The sequence below is a fragment of the Scatophagus argus genome, chromosome 4, assembly GCF_020382885.2.
Source record: "Scatophagus argus isolate fScaArg1 chromosome 4, fScaArg1.pri, whole genome shotgun sequence".
In the NCBI taxonomy this organism is placed as follows: domain Eukaryota; kingdom Metazoa; phylum Chordata; class Actinopteri; family Scatophagidae; genus Scatophagus; species Scatophagus argus.
Genome location: NC_058496.1, coordinates 26,485,898 through 26,503,929, shown reverse-complemented (window position 1 = coordinate 26,503,929; position 18,032 = coordinate 26,485,898). Strand labels below are relative to the sequence as shown.

The 18,032-nt window shown below is 38.8% G+C and overlaps 1 protein-coding gene across 3 annotated transcripts in view; it reads right to left on the bottom strand.

The window, feature by feature from the left end:
* Positions 1 to 5,983: 5,983 nt before the first annotated feature.
* zgc:162952 (PKc_LIMK_like_unk domain-containing protein) overlaps positions 5,984 to 18,032 on the bottom strand; it is a 45,058-nt gene continuing 33,009 nt past the window's right edge. For all 3 annotated transcript variants that reach the window (XM_046386070.1, XM_046386068.1, XM_046386069.1), the window contains exons 6-9: positions 15,373 to 15,546; positions 12,283 to 12,366; positions 9,311 to 9,397; positions 5,984 to 8,136 (exon numbers count right to left, since the gene is read on the bottom strand). In XM_046386070.1, coding sequence (XP_046242026.1) covers positions 8,032 to 8,136; positions 9,311 to 9,397; positions 12,283 to 12,366; positions 15,373 to 15,546 — 450 coding nt within the window. In that variant the 3' untranslated portion in view covers positions 5,984 to 8,031. The remainder of the gene's footprint in view (positions 8,137 to 9,310; positions 9,398 to 12,282; positions 12,367 to 15,372; positions 15,547 to 18,032) is intronic.

Here is an 18,032-nt window from a genome sequence, read left to right as displayed (position 1 = left end):
TTGATCTTTTTATCACTTACACTTTATTCCAGTTTTGCTCAGAACAAATTATGTATTTACTCTATGAGTGTTGTTACTCAATACCTGAAAGGCTGATTTATTCAGGACATCTTGATCTTAATTTATGTGTTGAGTAAGACTTGGTGGAAGTACAATTACGGGTATGTGGTGGTACATCTTTAATTAATTTATCTAATTAATTAATTAATATAATCTTAATATCAATGTGTGTCTATGTACAGTTATTATGTATATTGTATAATGTCATGTGACCTCCTTCATCATCAACCCTGTCTTCCACATTGTGTCCTTTTACCAGCAATCCATGCCTCGTGAACAGTATCCATGATACATGCATTACCTTGCTTTAAAAATTCAATATATCAGCATATGATTTTGAGTGAATGGATTTATTTGGGTGGAAAAGAAAGGAAGGGATAGACAAGAGAAATAAAGAGCAGAGCAGATGTTGAGGTCAATAATCATTAGAGACCAGCTGCAACTGTGCTTGTAAATGAGAATGAACAGTAGGCTGGTAGAAGAGACAGTCATAGGAGGCAGGTGCATTCTGACTTACGGTCTTGACCCATTTTCTGGAAGGCTCATAATAACAGCTATCTCAAGATACAGTATACTGACAGTCAGCAGTTGTACATTAACTGTATCTCCAGAGATAAATGCTGAAGCTTTAAGCTTTTGCATTAGAAGCATTTTGCACATTAGATTTATTTCTTTCCAAAGCAGATATATGTTTTCCAATTTCCATTTTCCTCTCTGCTTTGATATGAATAAGGATGAGTTATTACAAGATGCTATAGTTTCAGAAATGTGTCATTTAAAACCCTTAACAGGAAACTTCTTGATGATTTTCCACATCAGTGTGTTTCCAGGTGTTAGAGTATTGTAGGAAAAGTTGAAGCCTTTCAATACTTTAGAGTGAGATACATAATGTCTGATAGATTAGAATGCTTCAATTTTGGTCACTTGATTCAGCACCAGTTGGCTCTGAACACTACAAGTTTGAAAATGAATATACTCAGGGCCAAAAATAGAACGGGAACCTCATAGTGCTCATAGGGTTTTGTTTGGTCTCTCTGTACCAAAAATTAAATTAAAGAGTTTGGTCTACACCTGCTCTAATTGGAAAGTGTTATTAGACAACCTCTGTTGTGATTTGGTGCTATATAAATAAACTGAATTGAACTGAATGGGGGAGCACGGTGGTGCAGTGGTTAGCACTGTCGCCTCATAGCAAGAGGGTTCCAGGTTCGAATCCCGGTCTGGGCCCTTCTATGTGGAGTTTGCATGTTCTCCCTGTGCCTGCGTGGGTTTTCTCCGGGTACTCCGGCTTCCTTCCACAATACCAAAAACATGCACATTAGGTTAATTGGCTACTCTAAATTGCCCCTAGGTGTGAGTGTGAGAGTGTGTGGTTGTTTGTCTTTGTGTGTTGGCCCTGCGATTGACTGGCGACCAGTCCAGGGTGAACCCCGCCTCTCGCCCGTAGTCAGCTGGGATAGGCTCCAGCTCCCCCGCGACCCTGACGGATAAGCAGTATAGAAAATGGATGGATGAACTGAATGGAATTGAAAGGAAGGGATTTCCATAATAAAATGACAGACATATAGTTCCCTCATACACTTGAGAAAGTACTTGAGGAAATGTACTTAAATACCTTTCACCAGTGTTGCTATCCCTGAGCTTACATCTAGACCTTGTCTTTGGAAACTATCACCACTGATTACAGATGACCTCATGACCCCATTTTCATCATCTTAGGATATTAGGGCAATGAATTGTAAAAAGCTTTATAATGGAACTTGATGCAATTTGTGTCTCACTGCTTCTTTTAAACTTTAAATTCAGTGTGACATTGTTTGATGTTTTTATTGTCTCGGTAGTTTTCAGACAGTTTGTTTCTCACTTGAACGCACTCCTTCCTCATCCACCAAGACCATCCATGTTTCTAATCTCTTCATAAAGTTGAGAGCTATTGGTAATTTTAAAAGTGGTTGCTCTTGAGACATATTTTCAGCAAGTTCCTGATGAAGCGTTATTGATCAGCCCCATATGCCTTAAGCCAGGGAGAGGTTGACCCCTGCATTCTGTCAATGACTAACCTCCAGGGACTGTCGACCAAATCGCTGGATGGAATCAATTGCTTCACAACTGTCACACGCTGACCACTTCCACTAATGATGACAAGCTAATTAGCTTCTTCCACTACAAGGGCATCAACTCTTCAATAATTTATTTAGCCCTCTTAATTCCGAGAAGTATAATGATTTTATCCTGTGGTTCAGAAAGCCTTATTTGGGATCTTCTGTTCATACCTATCACCTTGGTATTGTTTCTCTTCATCTGTCTGTATTCCAGTAAACACAACAGCTGAATTATATCTGAATTCATCCAAGATTTCAAATCCTCTCAAAGTCGGACTGACAGAGAGCCATAGTGCTATCGAGCTTTGTATCCCTGAAACCCTCAGCAGCAATGACTTTATGACATTTTTTAGATCTTAAACTGACCTCAGCTGGTACTGATCTACCTTCAGACACTGGAGGCTTAGAAACAGGTAGAACTGGATAATTATCATGACTGCTTTTCTCCCATTGACCTTCATCAGCTAAATCCATTTATATTTTCATCTAAACCAACAACATGCCTCTTAGACCCCATCCCAACTAAGCTGCTCAAAGAGGTTTTACCCTTACTTAGCACCTGTCTATTAGATATGACCAATCTGTCCCTAATCTGCAATTTTCTACTTCTAAACTCAGACAAAACTGAAGTGCTGGGCCCTAAATGTCTTAGAAACAAATTAACTAATGATATTGCTACCCTGGATGGCATTACCTTGGCCTTCAGCCACCATAAGGAATCTGAGTTATCTTTGATCAGGATATGTCCTTTGACTCACACAAAATTAGTCTATGCATTTGTTACTTCCAGGTTCTATTAATGCAACTCTCCCCCTCTTTTCAGGCTGTCCCAAAAAATCTCTAAAGACTCTCCAGCTAATCCAGAATGCTGCTGCATGCATACTCAGAAAAAAGAAATCTCAGATAAGAGATCATATTTGTCCCATACTGGCTTCTCTACACTCTACTCTCTACATTCTCTACTTTCTTCTTCTCACATGCAAAGCCCTTAATGGTCAGGCACCATCACATCTGAAAGAGCTCATAGTACCCTATTATCAGACTAGAACTGTATGCACCCTGGATGCAGGGTTACTTGTGGTTCCCAGAGTCTCCAAAAGTAGAATGATAAGCAGAACCTTTACTTATCTCATTCTTGTCCTGTGGACCCATCTTCCAATTTCAGGTAGGCACACACCCTCTCTACATTACATTTCTCACTTCCCATGACACACTGAGCTTCTCTCTCCTGCTCTCCCTGTCCCTCTGTTCATGTTCATGCCCCATCAATTGACTTCTTCCCCAGAGTCTTTGTGCTTTCTTGTCTCACAAGTTCTATGGGTCATGGTTACGGTGTGCTTGACACGCTGTGTGCCCCCCACCCCTCCCACCTCTATCTCTCTCTCACTCTCACTGTCACTGTCACTCTCTCTCACACACAACATAACCAGTTAAGGCAGAGAGCCAGTGTCGTGAGATAACTTTCATTCATTCATTTATTTTCTATACCGCTTATCCGTCAGGGTCACGGGGGAACTGGAGCCTGTCCCAGCTAACTACGGGTGAGAGGCAGGGTGTAAGATAACTTTTGTTGTGATTTTTCATACAGTGAACAGTGAAATTTTACTTTACTTGTGATGTTTCTGTGTGTCAGTATTTCTGGCAAACAAAAGTTGAGTCCTGGGTATTCAAAAACCAGTGTTCTGGGTTGGTGGCAATTTAGTAATCAATCAACTACCTTTCTACATAAATGCTTACAGGTGTGTTTACAAACCACACATAAACACACAGTGAAATATCCCCCACAGCCTTCTGTAACTGAATTACAGGTAAAAGCACACTGAAATAATTTTTTGGCTGTAGCTAAACAAACCTCTTCTTAAAAAGCCTACTCTTTAGCCAACTACAGACCTACATCTAACTTCTCTTTCTTTCTAAGATCCTTGAGCGGGTGCGCAAAGAGCAACAGAGCCAACAGCCACAGTTTGATTCCCAGCGGGTGTGTATGTAGATGAAATCATATTGAACAGACATAGGATTGTGGTTAGGTCTAAACTATTAATGCATTCTTATATATGCTATATAGACAAAAGTATCTAGACACACCTCTTTATGGGGTTGTTTTTCAGGGGTTGGGCTAGACCTCTTACTTCCTGTGAATGGAAATATTAATGTGTAAGCATCCAAAAACATAGCCCTTTTCTATGCCAGAATGACTGTGCCTGGGGGCACAAAGTAAGGTCCATAAAGACATGGTTGGATGAGTTTGGTGAAGAAGAACTGGACTGGCCCACAAAGAGCCCTTACCTCAACCCCATCAAACAGCTTTGGGAGACTGGAACCAGGCCTTTTTGCCCAACATCAGTGCCTGATGTCACTATTGCTCTACTGCATGACTGGGCAAAAATTCCCATGGAAATATTCCAAAATCTTGTGAAAAGCCTTCCCAGAAGAGAAGGCTGTCTATGAATTTAGAATGCAACATCATTAATCAGCCACAAAATATTGCAGGGGTAATTTATTACAGTTTCAACTTGCTGTTCGTAGTAAACTGGAACTCTTTATTGTGTATTTGAATATTCAGGCAGTAGCTAATGATATGTTTTAGTCACAGGGTGGGAGCATTGCCTCAACCATTCACACAATTCAAGAAAAATTTGAAATCCCTTACATTTTATCTGTACTTATGGGTTTATTCACATATGCACAACTTGTCTATATAGTGTGTTAAACAACAAAAGTACACAGTCATAAACATTAAATTTGATTATCAGAAATAATGTCTGCCGTGATAGAATGAACACCTAGACTGTAACCCCATTTGTCAAGCCAGCACCTGGTTGTACATCAACAACTGTAGATTATGTTATGTAACATTGGCTAATGCACTCAGAATATTAATTTTGTTGTCAGTGTGTTACTCACCTAAATTATTTATGTGTAAAAAGCTCCAGTCTGTAATAAATATAGAGTAGACAGTTAACCTAATGTGCACATGAAGCCGGAGTAGAAAACCCACGCATGTACAGAGTCAGGCAAAATAATATATACACAGATCAGGAAAAGAAAAACATGCATAAATATAATAATAATACAAATATTTGTAATAATTTGTAATAAGTATTTCTATACATATAGATACCTATTTTGAAGTTTGATCAAATTACAATAAAACTGTGTACTGCTGTACAATTTTTTCCCAACAGATGGCATTACCCTTTTTTCCTGATGTGTGCATACATTATTTTGGCTGACTCTGTATATACATCTACACCTATCTATCTATCTATCTATCTATATATATATGTATAGCATATTAACTTGAAAACACGTGACATGTTAGCTAAATAACAATAAACAGGTGCCTCCATCATCCAGATTGATAATGCAAGCTAACATTAGCCATTATGCCTTATCAACAGTAAATACCTTCTGCACATTGCTTCTCATTACTGAAATCATTATGCTAAATAATATGGAAGTTAGTGAGCATTATGTCCACATCATCCAACTGCTGATGTGATCTTCAATGAAGCAGCTGTTTGTACTGAAGCAAATGCAGCAGCTGTTCATCTCACACGACCCAGCCTTTGGTGTCCCATCCTGAACTTCACTGTATCACCTGGAACATAATCCTCCTGTCTAAAATGATTCGAAACACAACCATGGTTGACAAACTAATACCCAACTGGGACTGTGATGTCTCTAAAGATGGAAACTTATGCAATTTAATGAGTTCAGATAGAGTTAGGTGCAAATACATTGGGACTATTTTAAGTTCTTGACATTTGGCCTCTGAACACCACCACACTGAATTTGAAATGAAACACTCAAGATGTGAGTCAAGTGAAGACTTTCAGCTTTAATTCAAGAATTTTTACAAAAGTGTGGCGTTAATTAACCACCTAGCAATTACAACCATTTTTATACACCCACCCCCATTTTTGGTCACTCATAAATGATGGGACAAATGACTGACAAGCAGTTTCATAACCAGGTGTGGCACCTGGCCTGGAGTTGGTTCTGAGTGCATGCATTTGGTAGCTCTTCACAGGAACACTCAACACGAGGTCCAATGAGGTGTCAAACAAAATAAACCCATCAGAGAGATAGCAAAAACATTGGGAGTGGCCAAAACAACAAGAACATTCTTAAAATATTTCAATTTTAAAAAATAAAATCATTAATTTCCTTGTTAAGTCTGTTTCCCAATTCAGTTTTCTTTCCATACGTAAACAGTTGCCACGATTTCTGCTTCTCCAATATCTTATTATTCTTTTTTAATATTTGTTCAGTGTTTTATCATTTGTGTGTAATTGCAAAAAAACAAATCTGCCTCTGAAGTGTGAAGTTACATGTTTCTCTCCATCCATTAGCTTTATCCACTAATCTTTTAGAAGGCTGCGGGGGGCTGGACCCAATCCAACATATTGTGAAAATTCTGTTGTGAACTTCTGTTGTGAAAGTTCTTTTTTATTTTATCACATTTGTATTTCATTCATCAATTAATGCAACTCAACCATTACTACTAAACAACTGAATAAAATATTCCAGTTGCTGAAAAGCTGAATATGTTAGAGGTTGTCAGTGTTATTTAAGAAAAAATGTCGACTTCTGTTTGGGCCTGTGTCCAGACAACGGCATCATATTATCCAGTTATTCCCACTGAGGAGAGAGTGAATGTGGCAGCATGAAAAAAAGCACTGCACCCAACATCAGTTAAGAGTTGAACATACCTGAACTTTTCAAAAAGATGCTGGAAGCATCACTGTTTCAGGCCTGGTAACCAACAGTTGAGCTTTATCAGACAGAAAAGCCCATTTGTGTGGGCAGATCACATGGACACTGGTCGGTGTTGTTGGTGAGTGTTGTGCTTTGATCACCCTATCACCCTTTTATCATCTCAGTTGTAAGTTTCTTGTTTTGTGTAGTCGACCAAATTAACATAGCATTAAGTTAGCCGCCTATATAACAGATTTAAAAACTAAGCTGTAGCGTTTTATTTCTCTCACTGTAGAAACACTTCATCCCAGCACTCTCCATTGCACTAACTGCACTTCTCAGCTGTAAATACTATGTGGACGTGTGCCCTTTCTCTTCTTTCTCTAGTCCTCAAATTCTACAGGACAAATTCAAATATCTTCACCTGCTTCTTTGTATGATTTGTTATGTGTATCCATATATGCAGGGGTGCACATAACTGGTACGCATGCGCGACAAAAATCAGGAATGCGTAATGTCACTGCGTGCTTGACCATCATGTTATTAACACCACATTCTCAGATAGTAACACAAGAGACATTACACATGATTTTTGTCACGCATGTGTACCTATGTACCAGCTATGCGCACCCCTGCATATATGCTCAGATTTCTGAAACTGTTTAGTTTCCCATCATACACGTTGATGTTTGGTGACCTATTTGTGCCAGTATAGAACAATTCTGTACGAGGACCAATCTTGCTCAGTGGGTTTCCTCTTGGCAAAGCAATGAATCAAAAGCCAAGCCTGCAAAATCATAAGGGGAATGCAAGCAGATACAAGAGGCATAAAACAAATTGGAGTTAATGCTCACAAATTTAAAGCAAAGAGCAGAAGAAAGTAAAGAATGAAGAGCGGACAAGACCTTACAGTCAGTAAGACACGCAGAAAAAAAAAACAGTCTATGCTGTAAATTCAAACTACTGTTCATCTGTACACAAAGTGTCCATGAGAAGTCAGGAAAGTTTCCATATCCTTGTCCAAACACAACTAGTATACATTTGCACCACCTCAGTTAAGATTAAGTTAGGTTAAGGTTTTGTTATGGGTATGAACTGTGCAGTGCAGGTGAGCGATGCCACACACTCCCGTCCTGTTGTTGGATATGTGGCATTCAAGACAGAAGATTCAGCTTGTGGTCACTTCAGACTTTACTGGTGGCTCCAGATTTTCATCGATTTCTCCCAACTCATCCAGCAGCTCTATGAAGGCAGGCCGTTTGAAGGACTCCACCTTGGATTGGATGAGAGGAGAGTGAGGCGATGTCTGCTTCTTCAAGTTTGGCTTATTGATAAGTAGTTGCAATTTATATCACTCAGTTGTGGCAGAAGGATTCAGATTGTTAGTTTTGATAGTTTTTCTTGTGTGTAAGGGGTGGATGAAAGATTATAAATTAACCAGGTAAAACAAAAAGGTAAAAATGAACCAGTGCTATTTTCTTTTTGTGAAAAGTGCAAGAGTATATACGTATGATGTGAGTGTGTGCGTATGTGGGCGAGAGGCAGGGTACACTTTGGACTGGTCGTCAGTCAATTGAAGGGCACACAAAGACAGACAAGGACAATATAGAGTAGCCAGTTAACCTGATGTGCACATGAAGCCGGAGTGCCCGGGGAAAACCCGCAAAAGAGAAAAAGGAAAACGAGGTTTTCGAAGTTTAATCAAATTACGATAACACTGTGTACTGTGTACTTCCCAACAGATGGCATTACCCTTTTTTCCTAATGTGTGTATACATTATTATGGCTGACTCTGTATATACATTTATCTGTATCTATATATATATATATCCATCTATACATATATATATATATGTGTGTACGTATAGATAGATAGATATACATAGATATTACATTGATTTTGATAATTTCTGTTTGTTTGTTTTTTTAATTTAATTTTATTATTTATTTATTTATTGCAGGTGAGCAAGGTTCACATCTTTGCAGAAGTGCAATGACTTGAGTTTAATCTTTGTGGATCCCATTTTGTCTGCTCCTACTAAACTGGTAGGAACAGTGTGAATGATGTGTGAATGATGATTCAGCTAACATTCTCTAACTACCACAGTATTTAGCATTGCTGTAGAATATTTAGTGTAGAGTATTTATAACAAATACAGAATATTTTAAAGAATAAGGTTGAGCTCAAAATGTGTGATGACATAATATAAATTCAATGAGGAATTAAATTATTATTAACTACACAGTATAGGTACAGAGAGCTTTTGATTATTGAAAATAAAATTTCCTGTAAGAACAATGTCATTTTGTTTTCATTACATTACACATAGCAGTCTTATACCTTTTGATCAATAATACTTTTTTTTTTCAAAAAGAGAAGAACAATACTGTTACTTGATTGTGTACTGCTATTTCATTTATACATGTAAACCCCTCTGTCCACCTACCATACAACATTTGGCTGTTAAATCCAGGAGACGCTGAGGACAGTCAGTCACTAGCTCACTAAATGCATTCACATCCAGTCCATAGTCCTGAAATACATGAACAAAAAAAGTCTTTACAGTACCCTACATGTTTCATTTAGATTTAGACTTACCAAAGTGTTCAGTACATCTATGTGCTGTAACTGTAACATTTCTGAATTTTTTAAAAGCAAACAAAACATTAATATAACCTATGCCATTAGTCACATTCTTCTTGGAGCATATGATACATAAGTGAGTGTGACTCAGGTGTTTTTAGGTCAAAACTGCCAATTGCTAATGCCCCAATACGGAATATTCAGGCAAGCACCTGACTGACATTTAAGAGTAACATTTGGCATTCAGTGCAGTTGGTTACTGTAAACACCAAACACTATCAGCTCCAAGTCCCCCCATACCTTCACAATTTTACAGGAAACATATATATGTGAAATCAAATAGCGCTTGAGATCGCACTGAACAGTGTACTGGGACCGAACAAAGCTTGACAGAGGCCAGTGTAACAAGAGGGATGCTGGGTTTCATGCTGGGTTTGGCCATGACTCCTGGCATCCCATGACATTTTCTGACATTCTATATACACAGCTTTTAATTGCATGAAACCAATGTGACATTAATAACAGGTTAACATATTGCAAACCTGCAGTGATAAGTGTATTGATTCTTATTGAGTTCAACGTTATTGTTGAACTCATTAGCACAGTTACCCACCCAAAATCCCATAGACTGTGTATGTCCCCTGACCACCTAAATTAATCAAATCAAATACAAAAAGAGGAGTTATACATACCGCATAAAGATTAACATCAACACCTCCACACTTTCAACAAATAGAAGAATTAAATGTGGACATAAGATCTCTATCATCTAAAGCTGTACTGAGAAATGAACAAATATTAGATTATTATATAGTTTTATTCTGCCTACCCGAAACCTGGCTTCATCCAGAAGAATATGTCAGCCTAAATGAATCCACTCCCCCCAGTCATATTAATACTCACATTCCTTGAGTCATGGGGGTGAAGATGGTGCCACTTTTGACCCAATCCTATGATTCAATCCAAAGCCTAAACTCAACTATCATTCATTCTAAGGTCTTTCACACCCAACCTGGAAAACAATACAACCAATTATTGCAGTGCTCTTTGCCCAAACTAGCCCAATTTTTACTGGAGTTTTCAGAGTTTAGTCCTTAAAACAAATAAAGTAATTATTAAAGCCGATTACAAAATCCACGTGGACAACGATAACAGTAGCCATTGCACAGCATTTATTTCTCTATTAGATTCAACTGGCTTCTCTCAGTGTGTACATGAACCCCCTCAGTGTTGAAATTGGAAAGGAAGTGAAATCGACCAATATGTTGATAGCGCTGCAATCTCACTAAGGATAACATTCGATTCCATTGTCCCGCTAAAAAAGAAACACATAAGCAAAAGAGTCTAGCGCCATGTTATAATACTGAGGTTCACATATTAAAGCAAAATGCGCAAAAACTTTAAAGGAAGTGGAGTTCCTCCAAACTCAGTCTGGCAAGACAGCCTTAGATCATATAGGAAGGCCCTACAGACTGCCAGAGCAGCCTATTACTCAAAATTTATTGAAGATAACAAGAATAACCCCAGGTTTCTGAGCCATAGTGCTATTGAGCCTTGCATCCCTGTAACCCTCAGCAACAATGACTTTATGACTTTTTTTTAATGACAAAATTTTAATCATTGGAGACAAAATTCAACACCTACTGACCTCAGCTGGTACTGAGCTACCTTCAAACACAAGAGCCTTAGAAACAGCAATAGAACCAGATAATTATCTTGACTGCTTTTCTCCCATTGAACTTCATCAGCTAAATTCATTCATATTTTCATTTAAACCAACAAAATGCCTCTTAGACCCCATCTCAACTAAGCTGCTCAATGAAGTTGTAATATCACTTAGCACATCTCTATTAGACATGATCAATCTGTCCCTGATAACAGGCTATGTACCCCAGTCCTTTAAAGTAGCTGTAGTCAAACCTCTCCTTAAAAAACACACACTTGACCCAGAGGTTTTAAGCAACTATACACCAATATCTAACCTTCTATTTCTCTCCAAGATCCTTGAGCGAACAGTTGCCAATCAGCTATATGACTTTCTACATAGTAAAAGTTTATGACCTTCTACTTGCATCAGACGAGGAACTTATCTCTGTCCTTTGACTGTTAGACCTTAGTGCTGCCTTTGACACCACTGACCATTCTGTCTTATTACACAGATTGGAACACTTAACTGGCCAATCTGATTCACCCTTTATATGCTCCCCATCTGTGATATTATTAGGAAACACCATATGTTTTCACTGTTATGCAGATGACACAATATATTTCAATGAAATCAGATGAAACAAATCAGCTAGCCAAACTTCAGGTGTTTCTTTAAGACATAAAAATCTGGATGACTTGCAATTTTCTATTTCTAAATTCGGACAAAACTGAAGTTATTGTCCTGGACTGTAAACACCTTAGAAACAAATTATCCAATGATATAGCAACTCTAGATGGCTTAGCTTTGGCCTCAAGTTCCACTGTAAGGAATTTAGGAGTTATTTTTGATCAGGACATGTCCTTTAACTCACACATAACCCACATTTCAAAGACTGCTTTCCTTCACCTCTGCAGTGTTGCAAAAATGAGGCAAATTTTGTGTCAGAAAGATGTAGAAAAATTAGTCCATGCATTTATTACTTCCGGCTGGATTATTCTAACTCCCTTTTACCAGGTTACCCCAATAAGTCTATAAAGACTCTCCAACTAATCCAGAACGCTGCTGCAAGATTACTCACAAGAACCAACATTAGAGATCATATTTCTTCCGTACCATCTCTGTTTGTGTGCACATTTCTCCTCCCACCTCTCTCAACCCAACCCATTAAGGCAGATGAATAGAAATACCTGTGTTCTGGGTAATAGCTCCGGGTCAGCAGGAATCCTGGCAAGGATTTCACAGAGCACAATTCCAAATGAGAAAACATCCACCTGGAAAAGAAAAAATATGATGTAATAATTCATGTTGATACAAAACAAATCCCAAATATATAGCTTGTTTTGAAATGCAGTAATCAAAAAATACAAAATACACAAATCAACATACCTAATAAGACATAAGAAACTTAATCTCAAATGTGGCATATTATCCTTATTTTAGTTTTCTGCCTTTCCTTTATTGCATTACATACATACATTACACACATTATATAGTTATTCTCTACCAAAAACACTGCTCATGAATGTACTCAAATGCCTAATCAGTAGTCCAGCCTGTACTTTCAAAACTTGTCTACATGAGTATGTAACACAGCACCAACTCCAGCTAGAGGACTGTCCTCCACCTAGGTGAAAGGCCTGCTCACATCACTGTCAGCTGTTGCATGAAGATGTGGAATATTTTAATGAGAGACCAAGCATTGAAACACTATTTTTAAACAGACGAGGTCAATACAAAGCTCTGAGTTAAGCACAGGAGCCGCTCTGTTTTTCATCTACGCAGCCTTCGTGTATTACCATCTGAGGACGACAAGATTTACTGGATTAACTTTACTTTTGATGTGTTTATGGGGGGTGGCAAACTTGATGGAGGTATGGGAGGTCATTCCCCAGAAAAACAATTGCAATTTAGAACAAATTTCCTGCATTTCTACACCACATCAAGCCGCACTGTCAAGGTTAGTTACATTGAAAGTGCCATGAAAACTAAGAATGCATGCGGAACAGCAACTGGGTGGATCAGGATAGGAATTGATTTTTATATGTGAAATTATGGCTGACAACACATCACAACATGATTTGGAAATTTAAATCTGGTGAAACAACGCTAATGGCAACAAAGTGCAAGCAACCTGAATGAATCAAACTGCCTTCATACTAAAATATGACTGCTAATACTTCGATCCACATTTCACTTAAAACATCCATCTCTTTCATTCGGGTCTCATGAGTGAACTAATGTCAGGTGGTTGGGCAGGTAAAGTTGGCCAGTACTGACTTGCAAATGGGTTTGGCATTTAAGTAACAGTACTACACTACCAGTCAAAAGTTTGGACACACCTTCTTATTTATTTTCGTGACTTTATACATTGCAGATTCTCACTGAAGGCATCACAGCTATGAATGAACACATATGGAATTATGTAGTAAACAAAAAAGTGTTTTAAAATTTTTAGATAAATAAAAATAGCCACCCTTTGCTTTGATTATTGCTTTGCACACCCTTGGCATTCTCGCGATGAGGTTCATGAGGTAGTCACCTGAAATGGTTTTCCAACAGTCTTGAAGGAGTTCCCAGAGATGCTGAGCACTTGTTGGCCCTTTTGCCTTCACTCTGCGGTCCATCTCATCCCAAACCATCACGATTGGGTTTAGGTCAGATGACTGTGGAGGCCAGGTCATCTGGCGCAGCACTACATCACTCTCCTTCTTGGTCAAATAGCCCTTACACAGCCTGGAGGTGTGTTTGGGGTCACTGTCCTGTTGAAAAATAAATGATGGTCCAACTAAACGCAAACTGGATGGGATGGCATGTTGCTGCAGGATCAACAGTGTCACCAGCAAAGCACCCCCACACCATCACGCCTCCTCCTCCATGCTTCACAGTGGGAACCATGCAGAGAGCATCCTTTCACCTTTTCTGCATCGCACGGCGTGTGGAACCAAAGATCTCAAATTTGGACTCATCAGACCAAAGCACAGATTTCCACTGGTCTAATGTCCATTCCTTGTGCTTCTTGGCCCAAACAAATCTCTTCTGCTTGTTGCATTTCCTTAGCAGTGGCTTCTTAGCAGCTATTTGACCATAAAGGCCTGATTCGTGCAGTCTCCTTTGAACAGTTGATGTAGAGATGTGTCTGCTACCAGAACTCTGGGTGGCATTTATCTGGGCTCTAATCTGAGGTGCTGTTAACTTGCGATATCTGAGGCTGGTGACTCAGGTGAACTTATCCTCAGGTGCAGAGGTGACCCTTGGTCTTCCTTTCCTGGGGCGGTCCTCATGTGAGCCAGTTTCGTCATAGCGCTTGATGGTTTTTGCGACTACACTTGGGGACACATTCAAAGTTTTTGTAATTTTGCAGACTGACTGGCCTTCAGTTCTTAAAATAATGATGGACTGTCGTTTCTCTTTACTTAGCTGATTGGTTCTTGCCATACTATGATTTTTAACAGTTGTCAAATAGAGCTGTCAGCTGTGTACCAACCTGACTTCTGCACAACACAACTGATGGTCCCAACCCCATTAAGAAGGCAAGATATTCCACAAATTAACCCTGACAAGGCACACCTGTGAAGTGAAAACCATTTCAGGTGACTACATCATGAAGCTCGTTAAGAGAAGGCCAAGGCTTTGCAGCGCTATCAACAAAGCAAATGGTGGCTACTTTGAGTAATCTAAAATATAAAACATATTTAGAGTTATTTAACATGTTTTTCTTTGCTACATAATTCCATATGTCCTGCTTCATATATTTGATGTCTTCAGCATGTATCTACAATGGAGAAAGTAGTAAAAATAAAGAAAAAACACTGAATGAGAAGGTGTGTCCAAACTTTTGACTGGTAGGGTATCTTACTTGAATTTGAAGTTTGGAGTCAGTGGTCCATCGTTTTATATGTTATCTTTTCAGTCCAGTAATGGAAAGACTGTTTATTGTTGTTCACAATGAACAGTCAAAGTCCTATGTCGATTGGCAGACTATGATTTACTCAGCTACTCAGCTTCTCCTCCCCTCTTAAAATCTGATCATGCCACAATGGGGACGATTCCCCAAAGACTCACATGTAATCTTTATAATGCATAGACAGAATAAATTAAAAAATATTATTCATTCTTTTATTCACTTACTCAAGTCTCTCCTATGTGAGCTGGTATGACAACAAAAGTTCCTTGATCCTTGATCCTCAAGTACCGCTCTTGTGTCTGGTACATGAAATCTTACAGCAACCACGTGATTTATTTTGAAAGTTTGCAACAAACTGTATGTTGTCTGCTACCTTGCGGTCATAAGGTTCTCCTCGGAGCATCTCGGGGGCCATCCAAAAGGCCGAGCCCACCAAAGACAGCTTCCTACCAGGGTCTTTGACTGGCAGCTCCACCACTTCCCTGGCCAGGCCGAAGTCAGTTACCAAGGCCTCCCGACCCCGTGACGTCACCCGGATGAGACAGTTCTGGAGAAACACAAATAGGGGACAAGAATACAAGAATAGAACAATAGTGAGACAGGTGAAAACAACTGCATTATACTATTTTCCAGCAGATGGCAGTGTAAGATTGCTATCTGAAGAAGCTGGCAGCATCGACGGTTTCATTTGTCTGCTGGTTTGCTCAGATTGCAGGCAAATCATCTGGCTCTCCAAATAGTCATGCTTGTCAAATTGCAGAACAAACAAAAGCACCTGTTGATATACTAATGTTCACTGGGTTTTATGGATTCTGCTGATACTTGTTTGGCACTGGTGAGAGCTGACTGCTTGCTGGTTGCAATGGCTCCTGCTTCTTTCTTCTTGTTCACTATTTTCTCTAACTTTTTGGCCTTTTGACTTTATTTTGTATATCTCTTTGTATGTAACTTTACTTGTTCTCTTACCCTGCGTTTGTAATGCTGAAATTTCCCCTTTGTGGGAAATAAAGGTTTTCTTATCTTATCTTATCTTTGATACACTTCTGTCACGGTGGATTTGATGTCCTTGTGTGTCTCACTGTGAGTTACACAAAATACTGACTATAAAATATACTGGCTACTTAACTGGATTTGCAGTAGATAATTTAACTGGACTGGACTGGAAGGTTTATCAGAGCTTTAATTTTTGCTGCAGCTTGCTGGAAATCAGGTTAATGAGAGTGCTGGGAGTGCAGAAAAGAGTAAAATAAAACACTGAGCCATAAAATGCTACAACAATGATATATAAATATATATATATATATAAATATATATATATATATAAATGATATATAAAAAAATGTCAAAATAAATAAATATGTCCAATGAATAAATAAATGAGGCAATAAATATATCAATACATGTAAAAATGAAATTATAAATGAGTCCATGTGCTTAGGAAATAAACAGCTTTTAAATTTTATAAACAATAACATAATTAATGGCTACTTTTATTTATTTCAGGAGACTTTCATTAATAGTACATTTATTTTCCAGTTTCTTTTTATCTCCGTCTTTTATATGCAAGGCAAGGGGTGTACTATGTCACAGTAACACCACCAGTACATGGCATGCAAAGATCTATGGGCTCCAAAATATGGGCAGTGATGAAAAATTTTAAGGTGTTTGAAACTAACTGAGCACCATGTTCATGTAGAAGAAGACCAAGGAAGTTAAGTACAGGTGCAGGATGCCTGCCTCTGGATAGTCAAAGCAATATGCTCGCAACCTTTGTGTTGTCCAGTCCATCACCTCACAGTTGTATGCCTCCATGCAACAATCAGGTTGCAGTTTACATCCATGTATATCTCTCATATGATATATGTAGTGAAGCATGTATAAGGGCATTAAGTGTAGTTTTTAGAAGTTATTACTATGTTGATATTTATGACTCCAGTAAATAATTTCCAGTGAGGGACATGCTGTCTTCACTTAGACACTATTTTTACAAAGGACTGCAGGGGGCTTATGGTGAGCTTTGTTACATGGTGCACACACAATGACCTAAAGCTCAATATCAGCAGAGCCCATGTGCTCGTCTGACTGCTCACTGCTAATTCACTGAGAAACAAGAAACAAAAAAGTCCTTCCTTCTTTCTGTTCACATGTTCAGCCAATGAAGCTGATTCTGATAGAATGTGAACATGATGACACATGCACCGATAATTACTGTCACCTTCCCATTCTCTTCCTGAGTTACTTGACCACCAAAATGTAATCGGTTGATCCTTGAGTCCAAGTGGACATTTTTGCTCATTCCCTCAAAGCATTTTTCAATTCAATTCAGTTCAGTTTATTTCTATAGCGTCAATTCACAACAAAAGTTATTTCATGACACTTTCCAATTAGAGCAGGTCTAGACCCTAACTAATTAAATTGTAATACGGAGAGCCCAACATTCCCTTTGAGCAAGCACTTAGCGACAGTGGCGAGGAAAAACTGCCTTTGAGATATTAATTCCTCCAGCCACAGCTATCACTGGTGCAGAGGCATAAAATTTATTTTAGTACAGCTTTACCTGTATATCTTATTTAGGATAACGCTTTCAGTTATCCCCACTAACCATGGATCGACTTATGGATGGATCAATCCAGTTTCTGTAGCCAGAGCATGACATGTGAATAAATGTGAATAAAGACAGTTGGTATAGAACCAAATGAATTGCCTCAGGGTAATGTCTGTGGCAAGATGGTTTAGTGCAGTGAAAGAGGCCCTCCTAGTCAAATGCAGTGTGCATGTGAGTGTCACCAAGTAATGTGAGGGGCAACTGCCCTTAGTTAGCAACAATCTATTAGCATGACAAAAGATCAACCATTTGTTGCCTTGTCTCTTTGCATTCGTGACTGCTTCTTGGGTGAAACCTGGTAACCACAGGAAAAAGACAGCACCTACAAAGAGAATACACACACAAACACACACGCCAGGGAAAAAGTCTGTTTCTTTTCACCCTCTACACTGCGGACTTCAGACACAACACAACGGACTGTCACCTGC